This window comes from Penicillium argentinense, assembly GCF_028826775.1.
Source record: "Penicillium argentinense strain IBT 30761 chromosome Unknown utg000005l_segment0_segment0, whole genome shotgun sequence".
NCBI lineage: Eukaryota > Fungi > Ascomycota > Eurotiomycetes > Eurotiales > Aspergillaceae > Penicillium > Penicillium argentinense.
Window position 1 is genome coordinate 3,941,673 of NW_026622664.1, and position 23,975 is coordinate 3,965,647.

The window sequence follows — 23,975 nt, forward strand, 5'->3', positions numbered from 1 at the left end:
CTCTCCCTTTTCTACATTTTTTTCGATCCGCGTGGTAAGTGCTGATGTCTCGCTGTCCCGCGACTTCTGAATGCGATGCATATGCTTCTCACCATACTAACAGCCGAACGCCCCCGTCCAGATTAGACCGTCATGTTTTTCTCGCAACTGCCGGCTCACCTCGCCAAGGCAGAGGAGCTCAAGCAGCCCCCGCCCAAGGGCACTCCCTACTCGGTGGGCATCCCGGGTACTGAGCAGGCTGGTCGGAGTCGTGTTTACCGAGCATGGAACTACCAGAAGGAGCTGCTGAAGACGCTGGATCCTCAGGTATGGATTACCTCGGCCGATTCATTAGGAGATGACACAGGCTGACACTTTTCTCATCAGGTCGTCACTGCCCACGATATGTTTGAGTCGACCGCCAACCGCCAACCCAAGAACCACTGCCTCGGCTGGCGCTCATATAACCCGGCTACCAAGTCGTTCGATCAATATCAATGGATCACCTATGAGGAGGTGCAGAAACGGCGGGCTGCATTCGGTGCTGGACTGGTCGAGCTGCATCAGAAGCACAACGTTCACCGTCCAGGCCAGTATGGAATCGGCCTGTGGTGTCAGAACCGTCCTGAGTGGCAGATCACCGGTAAATTCTCCGACCCCTGACAAAGTTTAGGATGTACTAACATCAAGCTTAGATCTGGCCTGCATGTCCCAGGGTCTTTACTCTGTCTCCATCTACGATGTCCTGGCTTCGGACGCCACTGAATACATTATTAACCATGCCGAACTTAGCTGCGTCGTCACCTCGCTCCCGCATATCCCTACTCTCCTTAAGCTGAAGTCGACCATGCCCGGTCTTAAGATGATTGTTAGTCTGGACCCGCTCGACGCCGGCGAGCAGGACGGCCACTCGAAGCGCGCTCTGCTCGAGTCCGTCGCCGCTGGCCTGGACGTCTCTATCTACACCATCAGCGAGGTGGAGGCCCTCGGCGAAGCCTCCAAGCGCGGATACAATCCTCCCTCGCCCTCAGACATTGTTACTATCAACTACACCTCCGGTACCACCGGTCCCCCAAGGGTGTCGTCCTGACTCACCAAAACGCCGTCGCCGCCACCTCAGCCGGTCTGATCACCATTGGCCAGGCCCGGGGTGACACCATGTGCTCGTACCTCCCGCTGGCACACATTTATGCCCGACTGGCCGAGCACACAGCCTTCTGGGGTGGTGCGCGAATTGGCTATTTCCATGGCAACATCGTCGAGCTGGTCGACGACCTCAAGCTCCTGAAGCCGACAGGCTTCATGTCCGTGCCCCGTCTGTACTCCCGCTTCGGCACCGCCGTGCGCGCTGCCACCGTCGAGCAGCCCGGCTTCAAGGGCGCATTGTCCCGCCACATCGTTGCGACCAAGACAGCCAACCTCAAGAACCCTGACCCCTCCAAGGCGACGATCCGCCATGCCCTGTACGACCGCATCTGGGCGAAGAAGGTCGCTTCCGCGCTCGGCCTCGAGCGCGCCAGGTACATGGTCTCGGGCTCGGCCCCCTCGACCCAACCCTGCACAACTTCCTTCGCGTCGCGACCGGCACCGATGTCCTCCAGGGCTACGGTCTAACCGAGTCCTATGCCTGCGGCACCGCCCAGTCCACCGACGACCTAACCTCCGGCAACTGCGGCCGCCTCGCCCCCTGCGTCGAAGCCTGCCTCGTCTCCCTCCCAGACATGGAATACTCCGTCGACGACAAGCCCTACCCACGCGGCGAGCTGCTCCTCCGTGGCAACAACATGTTCACCGAGTACTTCAAGAACCCCGAAGAAACCTCCAAGGCCATGACCGAGGACGGCTGGTTCCGCACCGGCGACGTCTGCCAGATCGACGAGATGGGCCGCTTCATTATCATCGACCGCCGCAAGAACGTCCTCAAGCTCGCGCAGGGCGAGTACATCTCCCCCGAGCGTCTGGAGGGCATCATCCTCTCCGAACTGGGCTATATCGGCCAGGCCTACGTCCATGGCGACAGCGTCCAGACCTTCTTGGTTGGTATCTTCGGTGTCGCACCGGATATGTTTGCGCCGTTCGCGTCCAAGGTTCTGGGGAAGAATATCGCCCCGAATGATATCGAGGCTATCAAGGCTTCCCTTTCGGATGATAAGCTCCGCCGCGCTGTCCTCCGTGACCTTGAGCGCGTCGCGAAGAAGCATAAGCTAGCTGGCTATGAGCGTGTTAAGAATGTTTCGCTTAAGGTTGAGCCGTTTACTGTTGAGAACAACCTGCTGACTCCGACGTATGTCCCCTTCACCTATATTTCCACCACTTGCATTACGATACTAATTCTGTCATAGCCTCAAACTGAAACGTCCTCCCACCACAAAACTCTACCGCCAACTGCTTGACCAGCTCTACGCCCAGGCTCTGGAGGAGCAGAACGCCCCCCGTGCGAAGCTTTGAGGGCTTTGTTCTGGTGGTTTGCGAGGTTTATTCTTACTATTCTCATGGTGGATTCCTTTCCCTCACTAAAGTGGTTGTGAATCGGTTCAGAAGTGTATATATGGCCTTGCATTGTTATGGCCGGTTCGGTCTTGTAGTATATTATTAAATTGGAATGGATTGGGTTTTGAGACTATTACTCGACTGTAGTGTAATGGTGAAGAGTGCTTTGAGGGTTTTTGTGAGGTGCTGTGGTTGTACCTTTAGTTATACCTGGTCATTTCAGTCGCTACTTCGGCGTTACGCCCGAGTTTCAGACAACCGAAGGAAGAAGAGGAGGCCTTCAATGACCGGCTTTCCGGGCTTGCTACACGGAACTTGTTCTCATGGACATTTTTCACAGACGGGATCTGGACGGAGGAGAAACCGCTGTGGGAGCATGATTGGCTGCAGATGGTCGCCTACAGGTGCTTTTCAAGCGAATCTAGCTCATCTGTAGTTGAAGACGGAGCAAAAGACCCCGAATTTGAGCATATCAGACGATGGCAAGAAGGTGTCTCTGCACAGGCAATATCAGGCATACAAGCAAAAGGGGACTCCAACGTCTAGTCCTGCTCATGATGCAACGTTGGATATGAGCCTTGTTGAGCCCGTGGCTACAAGAAAGAGGATTTCTGATCAGTTTATTATGATTTTCAGGGGGACATCTCTCTTCATGATGACCTTTCAAAGGGCTCCCTTAGTGGCAGCTCGACTTTTTGGACTGTAGGCCGATCCCTCAACCTGCTTCACACCAACAGCACTGCACAACCACCCCACACGGTCCTTAGTGTACTGCTCAATTCTGGGCCTCAATTTCGTTTCATGCAGATTGAAGTCATCAACCGTCCCGATACGCAGGATACTGTGCCCCGGAAATGCCTCTCCAACACGGTACATGAGCGTGCCACACTCTGAACAGAAGAAGTTGGTCATTGCTTTGCCGGACGCGGTGGTCCGCGACTGTCTAAATGTTTTGAGAGTTTCACGTCCTCGTAGGTGTCGCAGATATGAGTCTGCGACAATGAAGTTGGATGCAAACATTGATGCCGTGATCTTGCGGCAGTCTGTGCAGTGGCAGACAAATCTGTCGATCAGTCCTGGTCCTTGAGTCGGCTTGAGCTCGCTCTTGACATTAGTAATCGGTGGTTCTAACTATTTGTGGCATACTCCGTGTAGAAGACGAGTCGATAAAGAATCACTCACGAACGCTAGTTGTACAGCACCACAGTAGCATGTAGCCGTTGCTTGTTCTTCTTTGGACCAGCCATCATCAGCGACACCGGCAAGAGGTACATAAGGCTTGGATTTATCGGCGGCGGCAGCCATATTCATGCTTTCTATCGAGCGATCAACAGCTATCGAGCAGTAAAACCAAGATTCCAAGTTATATGGAGGCTTGCTGATCAGAGATACAGGAAGAGATTTTCTGTTGACCCAAAGTGCGTTAACGTACGTGGAAGAGTGAGACCTGAGTAGGAAAGGAAGAGGGCGAAGCTAAGTGTTTTCGAATTTTATCCTCACAATTCGGCGTTGACTCATCTTCTCCGCTGCGTGGTGAATATTGATGCCGAGGCGATCTGAAGTAAGACTGGATTTGCCTCGGTAAGTTGGGTCGTAAGCTGGGGTGGGGCTTTTCAGCCTATCGGACTCCTTCTAAAGCTGGCCATTGCCAAGCACTTTAAGCAATGTGGATATCTTCATGAACTATTTCGCCTAGAGCCGGATAGGTTTGCCCGAGAGGTTCTGTTTGCAAATACAGCAGCAGTATACGATGCTATCACATTATTCCAATTGATCTTTCTCTGCTCACTCTCGGACGAGATAAGTCGAAGTGGCACCAGGTCCACGACGACCCTCACGACGCAGGCGAGGGCAACTGGACAAGAGTACATAGTATGTCAAGGGTCACGTCACATCCTACTGTTGACTCATGCATGTAATGCCTCACTTGAATCGGCTTGCGGAATTGCGGCCGCCATGTGTTCGTTCAAAGGAGGGGAGTATAACTGTTAGTATGAACTGGCTGACCAAGTTCAATCATCCTCTTCTCTTCGCCTGAGGATAGGCTAAATTAAATATCGCCTTCAGAGCTGATTCAGCAGCATCAGCCGGATAACTAGTTTTAACTAATTAGATGGTTTGAGGAGAGGCGGTAAATGCGCACTCAGACCAAAATGAGGTCCCCGCCGGCAGAAACAAAGCAACATAGAAATTGACTGACTATTTTGCTTGTGAGTTACTGACATAAGCACGAATATGCTCAAGAATATCGAAGACAATTACGGCAAGCAATTGAGGCCACTCGGTCACATCGTCAATTACCCAAAGTAAATTCACCGCCTAGGCACCCACCTACCCTTAACTGGGTAAGCCTTTTCTTTCTGCAGCAAATCGGCCTCACATTGAGCTGACTATCTGCTGAATGACTCGGTCGTCTAGCGGACTATAGTTCACCGATAGATCAACCCGTCCTCTATTGGGACTGCGCGCCTTAAGATCACCACTGTGTCATGTCAATTAAGTGGTGAGCGGGATGATGGAGATTATCTGCTATCATGACAGCTTCGGCTATTTTCCAGAGAGTGTCGGCAAATACGCTGATAAGCTGTGATTGTACAATTGAATAAATACCGCCATGACTAGCTCCAAAGTCTTGTCTCGTTTCCGTTGATGGCGGCGTGTGATTTTGTGCTAAGCTTGACACGTATTAAAATTTCAATAGGTCTACTCGGTCTTTCACGAGGATGGTCTTCAGAGCAGGTGTCTTGCTATTAGTAAATTGAGCCCAAATTGTAGACAGTCTCGATAGATTTGCATCACAGCTCTATAGGCTCCCTCTCTAGATACTCTTGGAATGTGGTCAGTTTCCCTGGGGCGATTTACGCAGTTGCCGTAACCTTTTCCTTGTGGGTGGGCCAAAGTATCCATAATTCTCAAAGTACTTCATAGTCTCCAGAAGACTGTCCCCAAGGTCTGGTGGCAAGGCTTCCGAAACAAATTCTCTGTCTAGGGCAGCTTGGCAATTTGGATTGCGAGTCACAGCGCGAACATGATATCGACTGGAGAGCTCTACACCGTTGAGGATATGGTCGATTTCCGAGCCACCAACTATTTTTCTTCATCCTGTACCTTCGGTACGCATATCAAGGCAAAGCAGTACTGGTTAGAGGAGGGCGAACCTCTGGTGCAAAAAATACCTGAACATCGGACAACGAAGAGTAAAACAGAATTTTTCGTCGTGGTTTCACACCTTCGGTGTTGGCATTTCATAATAACGCACCAAACTCGATTTGTAATACAGCAGTTCTGATTTATAAGTATCAAACCATTATGCCCGTCGCTTGGAATGGTGTAGACGTTATCGCCGGGCATGATCGCATATTCTGAGAAGCAATATACTGTCAGCCCCGATCAAGGGGTGTTCCCGAAGTTTTTCGGGAAAAGCAGTGGGCCGCTTACGTCATAGACACCTATGTGTATGAGACTTAAGCTTAATTCATGAGGATAAAAGGGCCTCTCTTTGACCAAAATCGATATTTGTTCTACGCAACCTGTATCCGTGAATCCGTCACTACTCCTGGTGGTCTTTATCTCACACAATGTCTGCCCCAATGAAAGTCACCTTCCCATCCTTCATGCTGCAGATCAGCGGCGAGCTCTATGCTCCTGTTGCTGGCGCCCCCCACCGCAATGGCGCTGCTGTCGTGATCAGCCATCCCATGACCGGTGTCAAAGAACAAACCGCTGCAGACCATGCCAGACTGCTTTCTAAGGCCGGGTTCTACGCCCTTACCTTCGACGCAGGGTATCAGGGTGAGAGCACGGGACAGCCTCGTGGGCTAGAAGACCCCCATCAGCGAGCCGAAGATAATAAGGCTGCTGTGACCTACTTGACCACGCTGGAGTTCAAAGTTGACCCCAGCCGGATTGGTGTCCTTGGAATTTGCGCCTCGGGTGGTTATACCTCGTATGCCGCGCAGTCTGACAGCCGTATCAAGGCACTTGCCACCGTGAGTGCCGCTTGCGTTGGCCGTATGACCCGCAATGGTGGCCTACACAAGGAGAACAACAAGGAAGTCCCTCAGGCCATAGCTGGAGCGCTCCAGGCAGCCGGCCAGTGGCGTACGAGCGTGGCCAAGGGCCCTAATGTTGAACCCCCGCCTATGTTCAGCAGCGATATCTCCCAAATTCCGGAGGACGCCGACCCCTTCTTCAAAGATGCCGCCTTATACTACGGGTCCAGGCGCGGAACCCACCCACGTTCGGACCAGAAAGTTCCACCATCCAGCTACGATCTCATGGTCAGCTATGACTCATTCAACTTCCAGCACCTGATCTCTCCGCGGCCATTATTGATGGTTGCCGGATCTAAGGCCCAGACTCTTCACTACAGTGAGGACGCTGTTGCTGCAGCCCGTGAACCCAAGGAACTGTTCATCGTTGAAGGAAAGAACCACTTCGACCTCTATGATGACCTTACAGTGTCTGGCCCAAAGCTTGTGGAATTTTTCGAAAGGAATCTTTAAGGGCGATGTTGAGATTTGAGTGAGCGTGAGAGGGAATTTGAAGGGTGTTTTGCCTTTTTCTTTTTTCTGTAACTATGCACTAGAACTAGTGCTGTGTTAACCTTTACATATCAATGGCGGATTCCTTGGAGATCTTCGCGATCAAAAGTATTATTCAAAAGCATGCAAAATGAATATCTGCCATCTGGCGTCATTGTTGGATCGATCTCAGCCTCGGACCATCAGCCCTTGGCAGTGTGTTGTTTAAGTTATACTAGGAAATTAGCTGATTCTGAGGGATGAAAGCTGAATTGAACTGCTCTTCTTTTCGGAGTGGCTGTTTCTTGATTGCGCATCGCGATCACAACCAAGAAAATACAGGCTTCGGGTCTCTACGAGCCTATTCAACATTGGTCTGTGAAGCACAAGGCCACAATCCTTTATCGTTTCCAAACATCATCTCTATACCCCACACTTCGTAACTATCGCCTTCACATGAGGAGCCCGGAGTTTTGGAGCGAAGGCCTATACAAGGCCCGCAGTATTTTGCCGGGCCAGGACCTTCCCCCCAGCGACTTTGTGCTTGGCACCTCATACGTCATCATTTCCCGAAGTTTGTTTGGAATTGCAGATCTTTTGCCGAAGAACCGCCAAGGGAATGTATTAATGAAAAGCCTAAATCTAATATAATGACGAATTGGTTTGCCGAGTTAATCTAGGTCACTGATGAGAAAGAAAGGGATAGAAGCATTGGACCAGCGACTTGTAGGAAGTTGCCATTTGTCAGCATTTGAAATGAGTCTCAATACCGTGATATCGCCTGGAGTCGAACTCGTCGATGACATGGATGACATGCACAAACGGGATTGCCTCCCCGAAAACGCCGAAAATCCACGATCTCTATCGGAGGGCAATTTAGAGTGTGGATGCAAAAGTATATAGCCAGATTGATCACGCGGATGTAATATATTCCCCGCATCCCATTCTACTTTCAAGCGCACTTAGCGAAAATCCCACCCACCCAAAATAGGTCGTCGATTTTAATTCTCAGAATGTATTCCAAGTACACCCAAGTCCACCAATCACCAAAAGGCCCCCAGGAGACGCCCGTCCCACCGCGCTCCAAATCGTCAAAGACGCAGGCTGCGAAGATGCCTTGATCGGAAAAGTGATCCTAATCACAGGTTGCTCGTCTGGCTTGGGCATAGAGACCGCGCGCGCATTATACCACACTGGAGCAACACTATACCTTACTGCTCGCGACATGGAGAAGGCAAAGTCTGCATTGGGCGATATAATGGCAAGCACTCGAGTCCGCCTTTTGCACCTTGACTTCAACTCCCTGGCATCTGTGCGTGCATGCGCTGAGGAATTCAACTCAAAATCTAATACTCTGAACGTCCTCATTGCGAATGCCGGCGTGATGGCATGCCCGGAAGGTCGAACCGCAGATGGATTTGAAAACCAATTGGAACAAACCATCTAGCCCAATTTTTGTTGTTTTATCTTCTAAAATCCCGCCTCCTTTGCTCGTCAACCCCGGCTTTCAATTCTCGGGTCGTCATTGTTGCGTCTAGTGCCCACTGTGTCTCCTACGTTCACTTTGACAATCTCAGCCTGGAAGGGGAGTATGAGCCCTGGAAGGCCTATGGCCAGAGCAAAACTGCCAACATCTGGACGGCGAACGAAATCGAAAGACGATACGATGCCCAGGGCCTCCACGCTTTCAGTTTGCATCCTGGTGCCATCATGACTGAGCTTCTTCGTCATGTATCAGGCGAACAGAAAGCTGACTGGGAGAGAAATGAGTTTTTGACGAACTATTGGAAGAGCCCCGAACAAGGTGCCGCGACCACCGTTAGGGGAGCAGTTGCCAGGGAACTAGAAGGCACCGAAAGCAGTACTTGGATGACTGTCAAATCGCACCACCGGCCGATCCTGTACAGTGGCATGGGCCCGGCTATGCGGCATGGGCGTACAGTCTAGGAATGGAAGCAAGACTGTGGACCAAAACTCTGAATTTGCTTAATGAAAAATGAGGAACTCTTATATCGCATGATGGATCTGACAGGGGTACATCGTCCGATGCCGCATTGTCAGACCCTGCTGGATTCATTAACAGATCCGCATGTTGTTCATTGTTCACCTTTCCCAATGCCAATAAACGACCATTCTAGGCTTTTGTAACTTTTGTAAAACGTCGCTCAATCTCGGCGCGGCTCTAGTAATGGGTCAAGGTCCGAGGCATAATTAGCAGCAGAAAATATGCCATCTACTTGGTGGAGCCAATATGACTGGTCGAAGTAGTGTGTCGTTGCAGATCCGTCTGCTGTTAAGAAGTCCTGGATAAGATTACCAGGAGAAAAACGTGATTCGGTTGGCACATAGTCCTGATAATTCAGTTGCTCGTGGCTCAGTCCTCTCCGGATATCTTGCAGCTGAACTCCCGTAGGGGGGGTCAGGTCGGGGAGGTGTAAGAAGGTGTATTCTAGAACTAGCTATCCAGCCACCGTCTACTGCCGGCTATGTCACATAGTCTGGATGGCACCCATGTAGTATGGGGAGGGGGTCTCCCCACTACATTAGTTAGCAGTGCCTGATTGGTAATCAGACGAATACACTGTTAAAAAGCTCATCCCAGATTTCGTTAGAATAATATTTATGTACCTCCGGAACTTGCACCACCTTTTTCGGGGAAGGATTATTGGGTATAATAAGGGACAGGTGGTTTTGACAAAGCAAGAACCTGGAAACCTCATGTAGCTCTTTCGACGAAAGATTTTAGATTCAGCCAAACAGACCATGTTGCATACAATCTATATATCTTTCCTAGTTTTGAAAAAGACCAATTTTGATTGTTTGTAAACGACAGGACGTGCGAAAGTTCGCAACAAAGTGAAATATCAATACACGAATTGTAAACAATGCAGTGTCATTCGACACTCCGTCGCTTAAGATCCGATATAGATTCGAAAGTGATATAGAATCCAGCAAGAAGGTTCACTGGAAACTACCTTTTCCATGCTTAGATAGCCTGGACGTCGACCCAGAAGCGAGTATCATCACTTTGGTACTTCTCATCGCTCTCGATCTGCTGTTGGATCCACAGAACCGCATCCTTGTATGCTGTTCATCAAGTCAGCCGCGTTATGCATAGGTGTGGTTATGACCATAAAATAAACTGACCGTTTATGTCAGAAGTATTGGGATCATTAACGCCAGACTCTCCATTGCGATGACCGGCAAACCAAACGTCAAAGCCATACTTCTCCTCGCCGTCATGACGGGCCTGGATGTCCTTGCCCAAATCGGTGCTTAAGTCCTCAATGTATTAGCTAACAAAAATCTCAAACGCTATAAACTAGCTTGGACACGCACTTCAAAATCGCTCCATCGGCAACCTGGTCCACGGTCTCGCCCAAGAACTCAGACGCAGAGTGGCGCAGCATATACCAGTTCTGCTTGAAAATACCAAAGTTGGTAGCTTCTCCAGTCTTACCATCCCCTGTGCATCTATCTGTAAGTGCACTGATTGAACCCACTAGGTCGATTTAGGACATACCATAGGTATAGTCAGCAGTCATGGTCGTAGTCTCCAGCATCGCAATAGCCAGGTCGCGAGTGTTGCCGCCAGCACCAGTCACCGCTTGCTTACGAGCTCCGAGCCCAGCAACAGTCTCATTGCCTCGTTTATCATCACGGGCAGCAAGCTTGTATCCTGTCACGGGCGACGAGGTGACAGCAGGAATAAGTGCGAGAGCACCGAAGAAGGTCAAAAGCCGCATCTTGATATGCTGAATGAGAAAGATTATCGATTCTTGGTTTTCTGTGCAGACAGAGCAAGTATGATGAATGATGAATGATGAATGTTGTGATGAAGAAAGAGAACTAATTGCGTCTTAAATAGTTTATGTTTGGAGTTTGTTATACCTATCCAAAGCAGCAAACAAAAGGTAAGTGAAGGCCTCCAGCCCGCCCGTGTAGAAAATAGGAAAGATCAGCTAACGTTCGAGGCTACTCAATTACCTGCCGTACTCGATGACCTGCCGGCAGGGGTATCTGTTCCGTTCATGCATCGGGAAACTTGGCAAAGGGTGCTCCGTATTCCTTCGTTTCCTGTCTCTGCAAAAACCTTCAAAATACCCTTCTGAGGGTGAATATTGAGACAAATCCCTCATTCGGCACTGTGCCAATTCCCGATATAATTCCAAGTTACGCGCAGGATATATTTCAAATTGAGGTAAAAGCTAGACTGAACGGATGAGGCTGACAACATTCCCGTAAGGATAAGACCTACAATAAGCTTTCGGAATTAGGGATTGTACCGTATGCTCCTTGCGGGGTTGTGGGGCCTTATAGTGGACCCTTAGTTCTCTCATACTTAATCCGAATCCCTTGGCAGTTACGGAATTCACACCAGCCCCATGTCAAGTAATATTTGCAATGAATGCCCCATCACGCCCGGTAGGGTTGGGATTTTTGTGTATAACCTTGGCCCTGGATATGATGTCTTCAGTATAAAGATGTCAACGGTTGAGAGCTTGCGATTGCACAGCGGTGCTATCTGCGCCAACGAAGAATTCATCACAGAGACCATCATTCCACGATTAGAAGAGAATACATATGCAGGACGGTGCAACCACTCTATGTAGAGCTCCTCGATGATCTTTACAGAGATGTGAGAATTTACTCGGCTCGAAGACGTGGCTACAAAAACGCAAAAATACGGCTTTCGACCCCAGATACGTAACCCACCAAGGCGGGGATGATACAAAAAGCCGCAGAGGACTCGGGGAGCAGTTCTGTGAAATCTTCATTCCGGGACGGGTTCCACACTGTTTGAACCACCGGAAGCTCCGCCTGTTGATTGCCTAAATAGGCAGTTAGTAAGTCAAGGCCGAAAGTTCCGTTACCTTTTCAGCAGAGCAACACCGCGACTGTCAAGGAAGCCGCGTCTCCCATTTTAGCTGAAACTCGGATCTCGATGGGAGGAGATAATGCACAAGACGGAAAAATGGGATATATAAAATGAATTCAGATCGCCAAAGGTCGTGCTCGGTATCAATGAAAGCTATCTCATGCACTTGCAAATACCTCCAATTTGCTGTTAGAAGAAAGCTCGTCGTTTGGATTGTCGCAAAATATGAATTTTTTTGAACAGCCTTTGTCCACTGGGTGGGCATTCAAGGACCGGGACGATGATGCTCCAGACGCGTGGATGCCTGTAACGGCAGTACCCTCGACTGTGCAGCAGGACCTCATTGCGAACAGAAAGTTGTATTCAGAAGCGGCATATTCAATGCATCCCAGGCTGACCTTGAAAATATAGGCTCGAGGATCCGTACATTGGTCTCAACGAACTAAAGGCTCACTGGGTCAACGAAAAATCATGGATATACCGAACAGAGCTGAAGAGACCAGAAATCCCTATTGGCACGAAAGTGGACTTGGTGTTCGATGGCTTAGACACATTTGCATCAGTCACGCTCAATGGCCAGAACATCCTGACAAGCAGCAATATGTTCATTGGTCATCGGGTAGATGTAACAAAGTTGCTGCTCGAATCCGACGGCCCACACATACTAGAGATCGAGTTTGATTGCGCCCAGCTCAAGGCGCAGGAGGTACGCAGCAAGTACCCAGATCACCGATGGGATGGCTTCAACGGTGATATGGCACGTCTGGCCGTACGCAAGGCACAATACCATTGGGGTTGGGATTGGGGCCCAGTCATCATGACCGCTGGTATCTGGCGCGATGTACGCTTAGAGGTATACTCTGCGCGAGTAGCTGAATTATGGCCACAGACACAGCTGGAGCCCAATCACAAGACAGCCACCGTCACAGTAACTGCAGAAATCGATGCCGCCATCTCCGGAAACTATACAGCTAGCTTCTGTCTGTCTCTGCGTGGAGAGGAGATTGTCCGTCAAAACTTTTCTGTGAAAGTGAGCTCTAGTAAGTCTGTCGAAGCCAAGTTGCAGATTAACAATCCAGAGCTGTGGTGGCCTCATGGATATGGCTCTCAGCCCCTGTACGATATGTCAGTATCAGTTTCTGGAAATGCAAAGGAGCTACATAAAATGTCGAAGAAGTTCGGCATTCGGTCAGCCGAAGTTATCCAACAGCCTGACAAGCACGGGAAATCTTTTTTCTTTCGAATCAACGGAGAAGATATATTCTGTGGTGGTTCTTGCTGGATTCCGGCCGATAACCTCCTCCCCAGCATTAGTCAAGAGCGATACAGAAAGTGGATTGACCTCATGGTTAAGGGAGGTCAGACCATGGTCAGGTAAGATAAAAAAGCACCCACATACTTAGAGCCCCCTCTCTAACGTTCATTGATTATTAGAGTATGGGGCGGAGGAATTTACGAGGATAAAGCCTTCTACGAGGCTTGCGATGAGTCGGGTCTACTAGTCTGGCAAGACTTCATGTTTGCCTGCGGAAATTACCCAGTCTGGCCTGAGTTTCTGGAATCGATACAGCAGGAGGTAACTTACAATGTCTGCCGCTTACGACACCACCCTTCCATCGTCTTATACGTGGGAAACAACGAAGACTACCAAGTTCAGGAGCAGGCCAACCTTACCTACAATTACGATGATAAGGATCCAGAATCCTGGCTCAAGACGGATTTCCCTGCGCGCTACATCTATGAGAAGCTACTGCCGGAAGCGATGGCTAAGCTCTCCCCGAGTACCTTCTACCACCCAGGGAGCCCTTGGGGTGATGGAAAAGTCACTTCTGATCCTACTATTGGAGACATTCATCAGTGGAATGGTATGTCTATCTGAATTGCGATATGAACCGTGCTAATATCTCGATAGTTTGGCACGGAACACAGGAAAAGTACCAGATATTTGATACCCTAGGCGGTCGCTTCAATAGCGAATTTGGTATGGAAGCGTTTCCACACATGGCAACGATCGAGTATTTTATCGAAAACGAATCCGAAAAGTTCCCGCAATCTCAGGTTATGGACTTTCATAATAAGGCGGATGGCCACGAACGACGACTAGCGACCTATCTCGTGGAGAACCTTCGTATGGCAACTGATCTTGAGGTGCGTTGGCTTTAGTCGATAATCAATAATACCCTCTGATTGAATAACTATACTCATAATTATATTTAGACGTATATTTATCTTACCCAGGTGGTGCAGGCGGAGACGATGATGTTTGGATACCGTGGATGGCGTCGCCAATGGGGAAATGATCGCCAATGTGGCGGGGCATTGTTATGGCAAATCAACGATTGCTGGCCGACAATCTCATGGGCGATTATAGACTACTTCCTACGACCCAAACCAGCGTACTATACAGTTAGACGTGTGATGGGGCCGCTAGCGATTGGCGTTCGCCGAGAACACCACGACTGGAGTGTCGTTCACGCGAGACCCCCAACTACGAGCAAGTATGAGGTATGGGTTGCTAGTAGTGGCCGAGAGGTGCTGCATGGTACCGTCGAGCTTCGGTTTTTGTCGGTAGCGAGCGGGCAAGATCTACGGCCCCCAAGTGTTTACGATGTCACCATCACTCCCAACGGTACGACTAATATGGTTTCTGACGGAATCATTGATCACCTCACGCAGCCCGAGGCTCACGTGCTCGCCGCGCGACTCTGGGTAGACGGTCACGTTGTGGCCCGTGATGCCGATTGGCCGCAGCCGTTCAAGTACCTTGATTTTAGTGACCGCGGCCTGGAAGTAAAGGCCCATAATGGGACTACACCTGGACAGCAGATCCTCACTATCAGTGCACGCAGACCGGTGAAGTGCCTCGTATTTGAGGAACGGGAGAACGTACACCTCAGCGACAGCGCGTTGGATATCATGCCAGGCGACGAGCAGACGGTGACAGTCTCAGGGTTCAGTGAGAGCCACTCTCCACTCAAGTATCGCTACTTGGGCCAGTGATTCTTTTTGCTTGTACTACGCTTGAGTACATAATTGCTTGTGTATCTCGCTATAGGACACTGGATGGTCAATTTTCCTTCTCTGAATTTAGTAAAGGGATTAACATTTGGGCTTCGACACATTTAGATGTCTAACTAGTTTGCTCTTGCAGTTATCGAATCGTTGCTTGGCTGGCATTGTTTCTTTATCCAGACCTGTTCATAAGAAGATTGGTGACGTAAGGCCAGTGAGATGGGTTATGGGTGATATCAGGTTTCAAGTATCGTAAAAATTTTTGGGAAAGGTGGCTATGTTTACACGCTCTCCTAGTGTGCAATATCTGATGGCATTGTATGGGATTGCATACTGTCTGTCAACATCCAGCTCAAAATTGTCCAGGTCGACATATGCAGGCACTTTGTATATATTGCGTGTTGAACGTAAGTGGATGTCCTGAATAACGAAGTGACGGGGATTTGGTAGAATTTAGCGATAATCAGTTAGATTTATCATGAACGCAATATTCTTTCGCGGTCGGATCTCATGAGTAGATCAAACGCAGGTCTTACATATCTCCTGTCTCGTCGACCAACCTCATGGACAACCGTTATCTAGACAGAAGGTAATAATCTGTCGTCGTCTTCAGTCGAGAGTCCCTAATTTTGGATATTATCGGTTTGTCACTCGAGTAGATCAAGACTTTATTCCCTATCAAAAATGGATAATCGAGCCTCGGGTTTATCCAAAGAGGTTCTCAGGCCTCATGCGGTGACGATCACCATGTCGACATTTTATCAGCTTGCAATGGGATGTTCAAGGATGTGTATTTTGTTGTATTTCAAATTCCACATAATTCCAGTCGTGCCGTGGAGCTGGGGTCGCCTGTATGGGGAATACGGAGCCAGGCAGAAATGTTGCCTATTTGGTCAAGGAAGAGGCGGAGATGGCAAATTGTCAATTTTCGCAGACGGCGAGTTGGCTAGGGTAACGAAATAACCCCACAATCTCTCCCCTGACCTCCGCTCATTGCCCCGTCCGAGGCAACGGAGAAAAGTTGAGTCCTGGCAAGCGAAGAAAAGCTTACTCCACAATTTCGTCTCTTTTGGCCAAGGAGATCCGCCAACAGCATCCGTTTAGGTTGTCCATGAGGGGATTCGAAATCTTGAGACAGCCAATAAATAAGGGGAGGAACCGAACTGCCCAAAGTCCAGAAGACAGGAATGGGCGGCGTCACCAAAGCATTCAATTACTTCGATAAATCCATATACGATCTTCGAGGTCTGTGATTTGCGACAAGAACCACCGAAATCCAGGACTTTTGATATCATGACAGCAGAAGCGGTGCAATCTCAGCTCACTGAGAAAGAAGGGTCCGGTGACATGACTCACCTGGAGATGGCGGATGGTATTAGGGTCGAGGTTCTCCAGGGATCAATGGTCCTGGACTTGGCCAAACGGACCGATCCCCCGAATCCGTTGAGTCGGTCGATGTTAAGGCTATATGGTTTCCTGACTGTGGCATATTTGTGCTCAGCCTTGAACGGTAAGAGAAAGATTATGTCACTGGTATATAATCTAATGATTTAATTTAGGATTCGATGGCTCGCTCATGGGCTCTCTCCTTCCTATCCCCCAGTTTCGAGAAACCTTTGGGGCCGGCTTGGTTGGCTCTCAAGCTTCCCTTATCCAGGGAATGTACACGATTGGTGGTGTCAGCGCGCTACTTTTTGTTGGTTTCCTGCTCGACAACCTAGGTCGACGTTTCGGCATGTTCATCGGATCCCTTTCGGTCATTCTCGGTACGATTCTGGGTGGTACCGCCTATCACATCGATCAACTCCTTGCCAGCCGGTTCTTCCTTGGTGAGTGATCCTTAAACTTTAGACAGATAGGTCGCGTATCAACATTGGAATCTTAATACAAAGCACTACAGGCTTTGGATACTCTATCGCTGCTTCGGCTGCGCCCGCCTATGTGGTCGAGATGAGCCACCCCGCCTACCGTGACATCCTGACTGGTTTATACAACTGCCAATATTATGTTGGTGCAATTGCCGCTGCAGGGGCCTGCAGAGGATGTTTGGTATATCCAGACTCACGCGCATGGCGTATTCCTATTTGGTGCCAGCTGATTTCGTCCTGCTTTGTTGTAGTGTTTGTTTGGTTTATTCCTGAATCCCCCCGGTGGCTTTATAGCCATGGCCACAGCGAGAAGGCTTGGGACATCATCACCAAATACCACGGCGAAGGTAATCGCCAAAATGCCTATGTCACTCTCCAAATCCGTGAATATCAGGAGGCAATCAATTTAGAAGGATCAGATAAACGGGTGTGGGACTTCCGAGAGCTCGTCAACACCAAGGCTGCGAGATGGCGTCTTGTGTGCGTTGGTATTGCATCTTTCCTTAGTCAGTGGTCGCAGGGAGGCATTACCACTTACTATATGGGTGGACTTTTGGAAAGTGCTGGTGTGACTGATACGACTCGAATCCTGGACGTCAATCTCGGCTACACTGTCCTTTCTGCTGGAGGGGCCTATATTGGCGGCATTTTCACCCCCAAATTGCGACGACGGCCTATGTTAATGGGATCGTCTATTTCTTCGGCCGTGAGTACTAGTCTGCTAACACGCCGGTTAAATATCCCTTATTTTCTGACCTTAAATAATTAGCTCTTCTTCGCTGGGTTGTCAGCTGCCACGGGTATTTACTCAAAGTCGCAACAACCGGCAGCCGCTACAGCTTCAATTGTGATCATCTTTCTCACTGGATTTACTTATAGCTTTGGTTGGACGCCATTGCAAGCCATGTATCCTGTCGAGTGCCTGGCATATGAGACTCGCGCCAAGGGCATGGCTGTTTACTCCGTCTTCACTAACATCGCTTTGCTCGTGAACCAGTTCGGTATCGGGAATGCCATGGCGGCCATCTCATGGCATACTTATATCATCCTGGCTGGCTGGAATATTTTTCAATGCGTTTTCATCTACTTCTTCGCAGTTGAAACATGCAAGCGGACTCTCGAGGAACTCTCGGATATTTTCGCTGCCCCTAACCCGAGAAAGAAGAGCACCCAGCCACACCAGGTCATCGTTTCTACGGAGACTGATGAGGTGCTGCAACTCAAAGAAGCTTAAACTCTGATGTTCTCTCTGAAGCGTGCTCTGTTCCGCCGGAGGTTTATCTAAATGATATCTGAGAGGGTGTTTGTCATTGCAAGTAGTATATCTCCATCATGTTCTGCAAAGACACTGTAAGTAAGTTGCAATTTTGGCCTTGGTTATCGAATTCATTCAATATGATAAAAATGAGCTTCTAAACCAAAGTAGAATATCAGTTCATTCGAGACCACAGAATCGCCCAGGATAAAATTGGTCAGATTTGAGTGAATTAGTTAACAGAAGGTCAATTTATCCTCGACTTACATTTCACTTCAACTCGGCTCCCAAAGAAACCGTTCAAAACACGACCCATCTCCCTTTTGACCTACTTATTGACTTCGGCAAACTTTGTCACAGTGCTCTGGGGCGCCGCTGCGTCTCGGTGCTTCGGCAGCAGTTCTACTGTTGGGAAAGCAATTTGCCCCATCACGAAGTTCGAAGTCTTCGTTCACTTCATGATTCCAGGACTACAGGAAAAACGTGTGCAAATGCACTTGAATAAACGATACCTACAATATCCCTCACGGGGCAACACTCATACAAAAGCTTGGCCGGTTTCAACCAAGAACAAGAAACCTGTTATGAGCATGAAACTCAGCATAATAATGGTTATTATGCAGAGACGGGAGAGCTCAATCTTGCGACAAATATTATGTGCAAATCGGAAGGTCTGGACAATGTATGGTATATCTCAGAGTTCGTTTTGGGATTTAAGGATTGTATTATAACTCAATGATGCTCCGCATTCGGCCACCTCCGTCCCCCTGGGGGTTGTAACATAGAAATGTCCTGATTGGCAACATCGAGACCAGGCACGCCTGACCAGAAATCTTCAGCACCCCAACTCAAAAATTCCCACATCGACTGTGATGGAAGGTTTTCGAAAGACATAACAGTCCAGTCCGAAAGTTGATCTCCTGTAGCAAGTGGGTAAGAATCAAACGCATTCACTCCAGTGATATTCTGGTATCTGAGACCCTCGGTGGTTGTACTGGGCGTTTGCGTTTCCACGGCAGTTCCTCCCAGACAAGCTTCAAGAATTCCCGAAATAACCTCCAAGGAGCGTTGTGCGGTGTGTCCGTAGGGTGTCATTCGGTCGAGTGTCAACATAGCTATCTCAACCTGCGACTTGCAAGCTGCAAAGGAAGCGGCGGAATCGTCATTTCTGGAGCGAGTGGATAAATAAATTAAAGGCACCATAGTTGCCTGAAACAAAAACCAGACGCCATTCCAGCCGATGATTTGATTCAATCTTGTCGCCATGGAAATATCTTGAATAGTAATTTCCGCAATTTCACGACACTTAAGAATGGCATTACGCTCCTCCATCCGAATAGTCATAAAAGGGACCCGTCGCATGGCGTAGCCTAGAAGCGTTGGGCGATATAGCAGCATGCGTTGATTATAAAACCGCCAGCGCATGACCGTCCGCGCGGTGTACAGTGACTCAGGGCATGGTTCATAATCTCTAAGGGCCGGGGGTAAGTTGTCCCACCATTGGAGAAGCTGTGTATCCATGCCAAGTGTTTCTGAGTGTGTGATCATTGGCATGGAGGCTAACGCTTCCTGTATTCTGGAAGCGACTTTGATGAATTCGACATTTTCAATCAATGGAAGGATTGCTATATAGCTTTCCTAGAAAGCGTTGTTGACCCGTCAGATTTTAGTACTCAGTGCAGGAAGGCAGAATGGAGAAGAACGGGGAACGCAAAGTAAATCGCACCTCATCAAGCAAGCGAGGCTGGGAGACGGTGATGGTTGGAGCAAAGAAATCCATACACGCCCGGCCGAGGGTTTCATGGCCCCATGTTTCCAGACAGCAGAGGGCCCACCATACACGACGTTTGTACTCCTGATACGCAGCCTGTGCAGGGTCCAGCACCAAATGGCTGTCATAGGGCTCACGTTGTAGCCCTAGCGAAACCGCCATGCGCAGAGCCACGCCTATCAGAGAATACCCGAGGTTTGGCTGGCTGATATAGTGACAATACCAGCCCCCGATGAGACCTAGGGTCTGAACAGTCTCTATGGTAGGTGCTCCGAGGGTCGCTAAATTCAGGAGATTCATCGAACGGTCAAAATATGTCCTGTGGGTGTGGTTATCTGGGCCCGAGGCGGCAATACTCCCCAACGCGAGCACTATGTTCAACAGCGCTAGCCATCGACTATCTGTCCTGTTCCCAGCCAAGTGGGTGCCGCGAAAACTTTTTTCATCCAGCAGTGGCGCGAGCGTGTGAAAGTCGACAAAATACGCATCTAGGATTTCCCCTTCGGTGGGCGCAAGGCCGGACTGCGTGCTTAACGACGGGGTTGGATTCGCGGCTCGGTCGCTGTGATCTCGCGGCAGGGCTTGGGATGCGTATGGCTTGGACTGCGGCAGCAGCCATGCGATGACCTTCAACGCCGCCTGGATAGAGGATACCCCCAAGTACGAAGCGGGCTGCCGGGTGGTCAGGGAAAGCGCATTAACATCATCGGAGATCTGCTCCAGGGACCCGGAGCGGCTAGTACACTGGCCTTGGTCGAGGCCTTCCTCGGGCATCGAATGCAAGGACTCCAGCACTGGCTGTCCTAGAGACAATGCGGAGTTATGGGTTTGTATAGACGCAGCGATGGTCGGCGAATCCAGATGCTGGCCCGATTGAGACCCGCCTCCATTCATCAACTCGACCAGCGCCTCCCGGGGCAGATCGACTATGTTCTCGGGGGTCTTGTCTGGAAAGAGCCTTTCCAGGGCGGCTCGATACTGGTTTGGCGATGTTCCCGGTTTCTCTGAGTGGCTACTTGGTTCAGTCCATATCCCTGGAATTGGAGCGCCAACGTGTCCGGGTCGCTTCTTCTATTCTCGCTTTAATGAGATGGTGTCTGCTTACCTTGACGACTGCCGCCGTTCCGGATAAGAACACAGTTCCGGTGTTTTGTACCAGCGGCAGGACTCACACGGCTTGTCGCCCGTACATTTGATTTTCCGACGACGACAGGAATTGCATGCGTGCACCATAAGTCCTCGTCGGCCGATCCGTTCACTGCGTCTGGGGTGCTTGGGGTTACACAGGCCCTCCTCGCCGCTCGGGGAGGAGTCGAACGCGATAAACATGGCGACGAGCAGGACTACAGGGCACTCGGGCAAAAAAGATGAAGCAAAATGAAAATTAATGGCGATGCATGTGGAGACGCGGCCGAGAAAGAGAAACAAAAATCTATTCGAGAGGTCAAAAAGACGATCGTTTCAGAACGCTGGTTTCACCACGATGGTACGGTGGTTTCAGCGACGGGGGATGCCCGGAAGATGGGACTGCCGGTATTATACGTGTTTCAACAACAAAAGAAGAGAATGGTCCATGGGGGAGACACCAACACCCAACCCCGCTTTTTTCCAGTGTTAAGCTGTATTTTAGCTCATGGAGAGTCAGACATCGCTTAGTTTTTTCTGGGGAAATAGGGGGCGGAGAAAGGACGAAGGAACAAGAGCAAGAAACCGGGAGAAGAGGGAAAAGCAACCATCTGCGTCAATCGTCAGTGTCGCTTACGCTTTGCGCTCGTGCGAGGTGCCGGATTCAGCACGGCCACGGCCGTGTCTGTTGTTAATATCACATGCAATGTCTTGGTGGCTAAACCGTTTCCAGTAAGAGGGAGGCGGGGATCCTCTCCCGGCCTCGGCACCGCTCTGTCTTCCCGGAGTCGAGAATGCTCTTGAGGAAATTGGAGTGAAAAGAACGAAAGCAGAGGCCTCTTGTTTGTGTCAATCATCCGACTCAGCCTCCCCGATTGGAAAAGATTTTCCAAGTTGGGTGGGTCAAACGAAGTTTCAACGAAAATTCAAGAGAGGTATCCATATTAGACAAGGAGCTTCGAAATTATATTTCCTATTTACACTTCAACAATGGTGTATATAAAACCCTGACGATTTTTGCCCTTTTGAAGGCAATCAGACATCCCCTTCACGATGAAAGTTTCTACTGTTCTGCTCTCCATCGCCTGCCTGGTTGCGCAGGTAGCAGCCTCCCACCATGGTATTCCTAACCATCAAGTGGGTAAAACACGAAATGGTACCCATCTAACAGCCAAGGAAGTTATGCTCCGGTATATTGACGACTCTCGGCGCAGTTCGGACACACGTTCGCCGGAACGCCACCAGCATCGACGTTCCCAGTACCCAAGGTTTAAATTTCACGATCGATGGCGAGGCAGACTACTTCGCCGGAACCAACAGTTATTGGATTGGTTATCTGACCAACAACGCCGATGTTGATCTCGTGCTCGATCACCTACAAGAGTCTGGCCTCCGAATCCTCCGCGTCTGGGGGTTCAGTGATGTGAACAGCAAGCCTACCGACGGCAAAGTGTATTTTCAACTCCTGCAGAACGGAACGGCAACCATTAACACCGGTTCTGACGGCCTCCAACGTCTGGACTATGTTGTCGCTGCCGCTGAGAAACGTGGAATCAAATTGATCATCAACTTTGTCAACAACTGGTCCGACTATGGAGGTATTAACGCATATACCACAGCGTTTGGGGGTACCAGTACGAGCTGGTACACCACTCCAGTGATTCAGAACGTCTACCGCAAATATATAAAAGCCATTATTTCGAGATATAGCCAGTCATCGGCAATTTTCGCTTGGGAATTGGCTAATGAGCCTCGTTGCAGTGGTTGCAACACCTCGGTTATCTATAACTGGGCTGCCTCTACTAGCGCCTATATCAAGTCCCTCGATTCCCAGCACATGGTGGCCATTGGAGATGGTAAGTGAGCTACAATTCTACGAGTCAACACTCTGTCACTGACCTCATATGTAGAGGGGTTTGGTTTGAATGTCGGCTCAGACGGGAGCTACCCCTACACATACGCCGAGGGACTTGACTTTGAAAAGAACCTGGAGATCGACACTATTGACTTTGGAACCTTTCACCTGTACCCTTCCACTTGTATGTCATCGATCGCCCCCCATCCTTTTCACTTCGTCACCCTTCGACTCGTTAATATCGTACTGATATCACCTCTATAGGGGGTGTAGCGAACTCCTTCGGAAATGGCTGGATTACAGCTCACGCCAAAGCCTGTGTAGCAGCACATAAACCCTGCCTCATGGAGGAGTACGGAGTGGAAACTACCAAATGCACCGTCGAAGGCCAATGGCAACAAACCGCCCTTGAGACTAAGGGGATTGGCGCAGACCTCTTCTGGCAATATGGAGACAAGCTCAGCACAGGTAACTCCCCGGATGACCATTATACAATTTACTATGGCACGGATGACTACAAGTGCTTGATTACCGATCATGTCGCGGAAGCTTAACTGCGGGTGGGATCGTCAGGAATTTGACCGATAGGAATTTCCCCCACCGCTCAGCGCCAGGACTCTTGGGCTGGAATGCTAGGTGGAAGGATCAATAGCAAGTTGCCAGCGATGATCCATCCTAGTAAATAAATCAGACAATCATTATATAGGGTAGTAAGAAGTTACTGTACAACAGTTAGGATATGGAATGGCGCTGAGCTAGATGCTAAGGATTGATGTGTACATACAAGCTTCTTTGCACCGATGAAATCAATTTAGATTACCATCTCTTCCAAAACTATCCTTAATTTCTCCTCTGTCGTATCTTATACTATTCCTCGGTGGGCGTACTTAGTTCGCAGACAAATACCTTAATTCAATAGGCATCTTCTGTATTATCGACTAATCAAGGCTTATTTGAAATGGTCTCAACCCTTTCCTAAAGCGCTTCAAAGCTATAATCTCGATGGAACTGGGCCAGGTTACATGGACTACTGGTATTGGGTTGAAAAACATATGACTTCGCCCCGCTCCAAGGTATTTCTCAAGACTGCCTGTCAACAGCACTGATGTTCATTCGCAGTTCTGCTATTGAGAGCAGAGTACTAATATCTCCAATTCTGAATAACTTGGGAATTCATGTCGAGACACTGCATTTGACAGAAGCACCAAGTCTGGGATG

The 23,975-nt window shown here is 49.5% G+C and overlaps 9 protein-coding genes across 9 annotated transcripts; 6 read left to right on the forward strand and 3 right to left on the reverse strand.

Annotated features, from left to right (window-relative positions):
* Positions 1–132: 132 nt before the first annotated feature.
* Positions 133–2,427, forward strand: N7532_006272 (putative AMP-binding enzyme; the record flags this gene model as incomplete). Its single annotated transcript, XM_056618766.1, has 6 exons — positions 133–306; positions 367–622; positions 675–1,015; positions 1,057–1,467; positions 1,500–2,263; positions 2,322–2,427. The coding sequence occupies 6 exons, from the start codon at positions 133–135 to the stop codon at positions 2,425–2,427; spliced, it is 2,052 nt and encodes a 683-aa protein (XP_056474925.1).
* Positions 2,428–3,132: 705 nt separating this feature from the next.
* Positions 3,133–3,774, reverse strand: N7532_006273 (GFA family protein; the record flags this gene model as incomplete). Its single annotated transcript, XM_056618767.1, has 2 exons — positions 3,133–3,573; positions 3,652–3,774. 2 exons carry the CDS (start codon positions 3,772–3,774, stop codon positions 3,133–3,135), a joined length of 564 nt encoding a protein of 187 aa, XP_056474926.1.
* Positions 3,775–6,047: 2,273 nt separating this feature from the next.
* Positions 6,048–6,974, forward strand: N7532_006274 (alpha/beta hydrolase; the record flags this gene model as incomplete). The annotated part of the gene is made up of 1 exon (XM_056618768.1): positions 6,048–6,974. One exon carries the CDS (start codon positions 6,048–6,050, stop codon positions 6,972–6,974), a length of 927 nt encoding a protein of 308 aa, XP_056474927.1.
* A 1,031-nt stretch (positions 6,975–8,005) lies between these two features.
* On the forward strand, positions 8,006–8,939 carry N7532_006275 (short-chain dehydrogenase; the record flags this gene model as incomplete). The annotated part of the gene is given in 3 exon segments (XM_056618769.1): positions 8,006–8,016; positions 8,028–8,392; positions 8,440–8,939. 3 exon segments carry the CDS (start codon positions 8,006–8,008, stop codon positions 8,937–8,939), a joined length of 876 nt encoding a protein of 291 aa, XP_056474928.1.
* A 1,039-nt stretch (positions 8,940–9,978) lies between these two features.
* On the reverse strand, positions 9,979–10,738 carry N7532_006276 (glycoside hydrolase family 134 protein; the record flags this gene model as incomplete). The annotated part of the gene is made up of 4 exons (XM_056618770.1): positions 9,979–10,079; positions 10,140–10,267; positions 10,332–10,458; positions 10,516–10,738. 4 exons carry the CDS (start codon positions 10,736–10,738, stop codon positions 9,979–9,981), a joined length of 579 nt encoding a protein of 192 aa, XP_056474929.1.
* Positions 10,739–12,096: 1,358 nt separating this feature from the next.
* On the forward strand, positions 12,097–14,871 carry N7532_006277 (beta-mannosidase; the record flags this gene model as incomplete). The annotated part of the gene is made up of 5 exons (XM_056618771.1): positions 12,097–12,230; positions 12,283–13,245; positions 13,306–13,736; positions 13,784–14,019; positions 14,089–14,871. The coding sequence occupies 5 exons, from the start codon at positions 12,097–12,099 to the stop codon at positions 14,869–14,871; spliced, it is 2,547 nt and encodes an 848-aa protein (XP_056474930.1).
* A 1,305-nt stretch (positions 14,872–16,176) lies between these two features.
* N7532_006278 (uncharacterized protein) lies at positions 16,177–17,985 on the forward strand (the record flags this gene model as incomplete). Its single annotated transcript, XM_056618772.1, has 4 exons — positions 16,177–16,393; positions 16,443–16,712; positions 16,784–17,457; positions 17,521–17,985. The coding sequence occupies 4 exons, from the start codon at positions 16,177–16,179 to the stop codon at positions 17,983–17,985; spliced, it is 1,626 nt and encodes a 541-aa protein (XP_056474931.1).
* A 753-nt stretch (positions 17,986–18,738) lies between these two features.
* On the reverse strand, positions 18,739–20,969 carry N7532_006279 (fungal specific transcription factor domain-containing protein; the record flags this gene model as incomplete). Its single annotated transcript, XM_056618773.1, has 3 exons — positions 18,739–19,644; positions 19,733–20,789; positions 20,950–20,969. 3 exons carry the CDS (start codon positions 20,967–20,969, stop codon positions 18,739–18,741), a joined length of 1,983 nt encoding a protein of 660 aa, XP_056474932.1.
* A 986-nt stretch (positions 20,970–21,955) lies between these two features.
* Positions 21,956–23,311, forward strand: N7532_006280 (glycoside hydrolase 5 family protein; the record flags this gene model as incomplete). The annotated part of the gene is made up of 4 exons (XM_056618774.1): positions 21,956–22,043; positions 22,117–22,758; positions 22,813–22,941; positions 23,022–23,311. 4 exons carry the CDS (start codon positions 21,956–21,958, stop codon positions 23,309–23,311), a joined length of 1,149 nt encoding a protein of 382 aa, XP_056474933.1.
* Between the last annotated feature and the right edge of the window lie 664 nt (positions 23,312–23,975).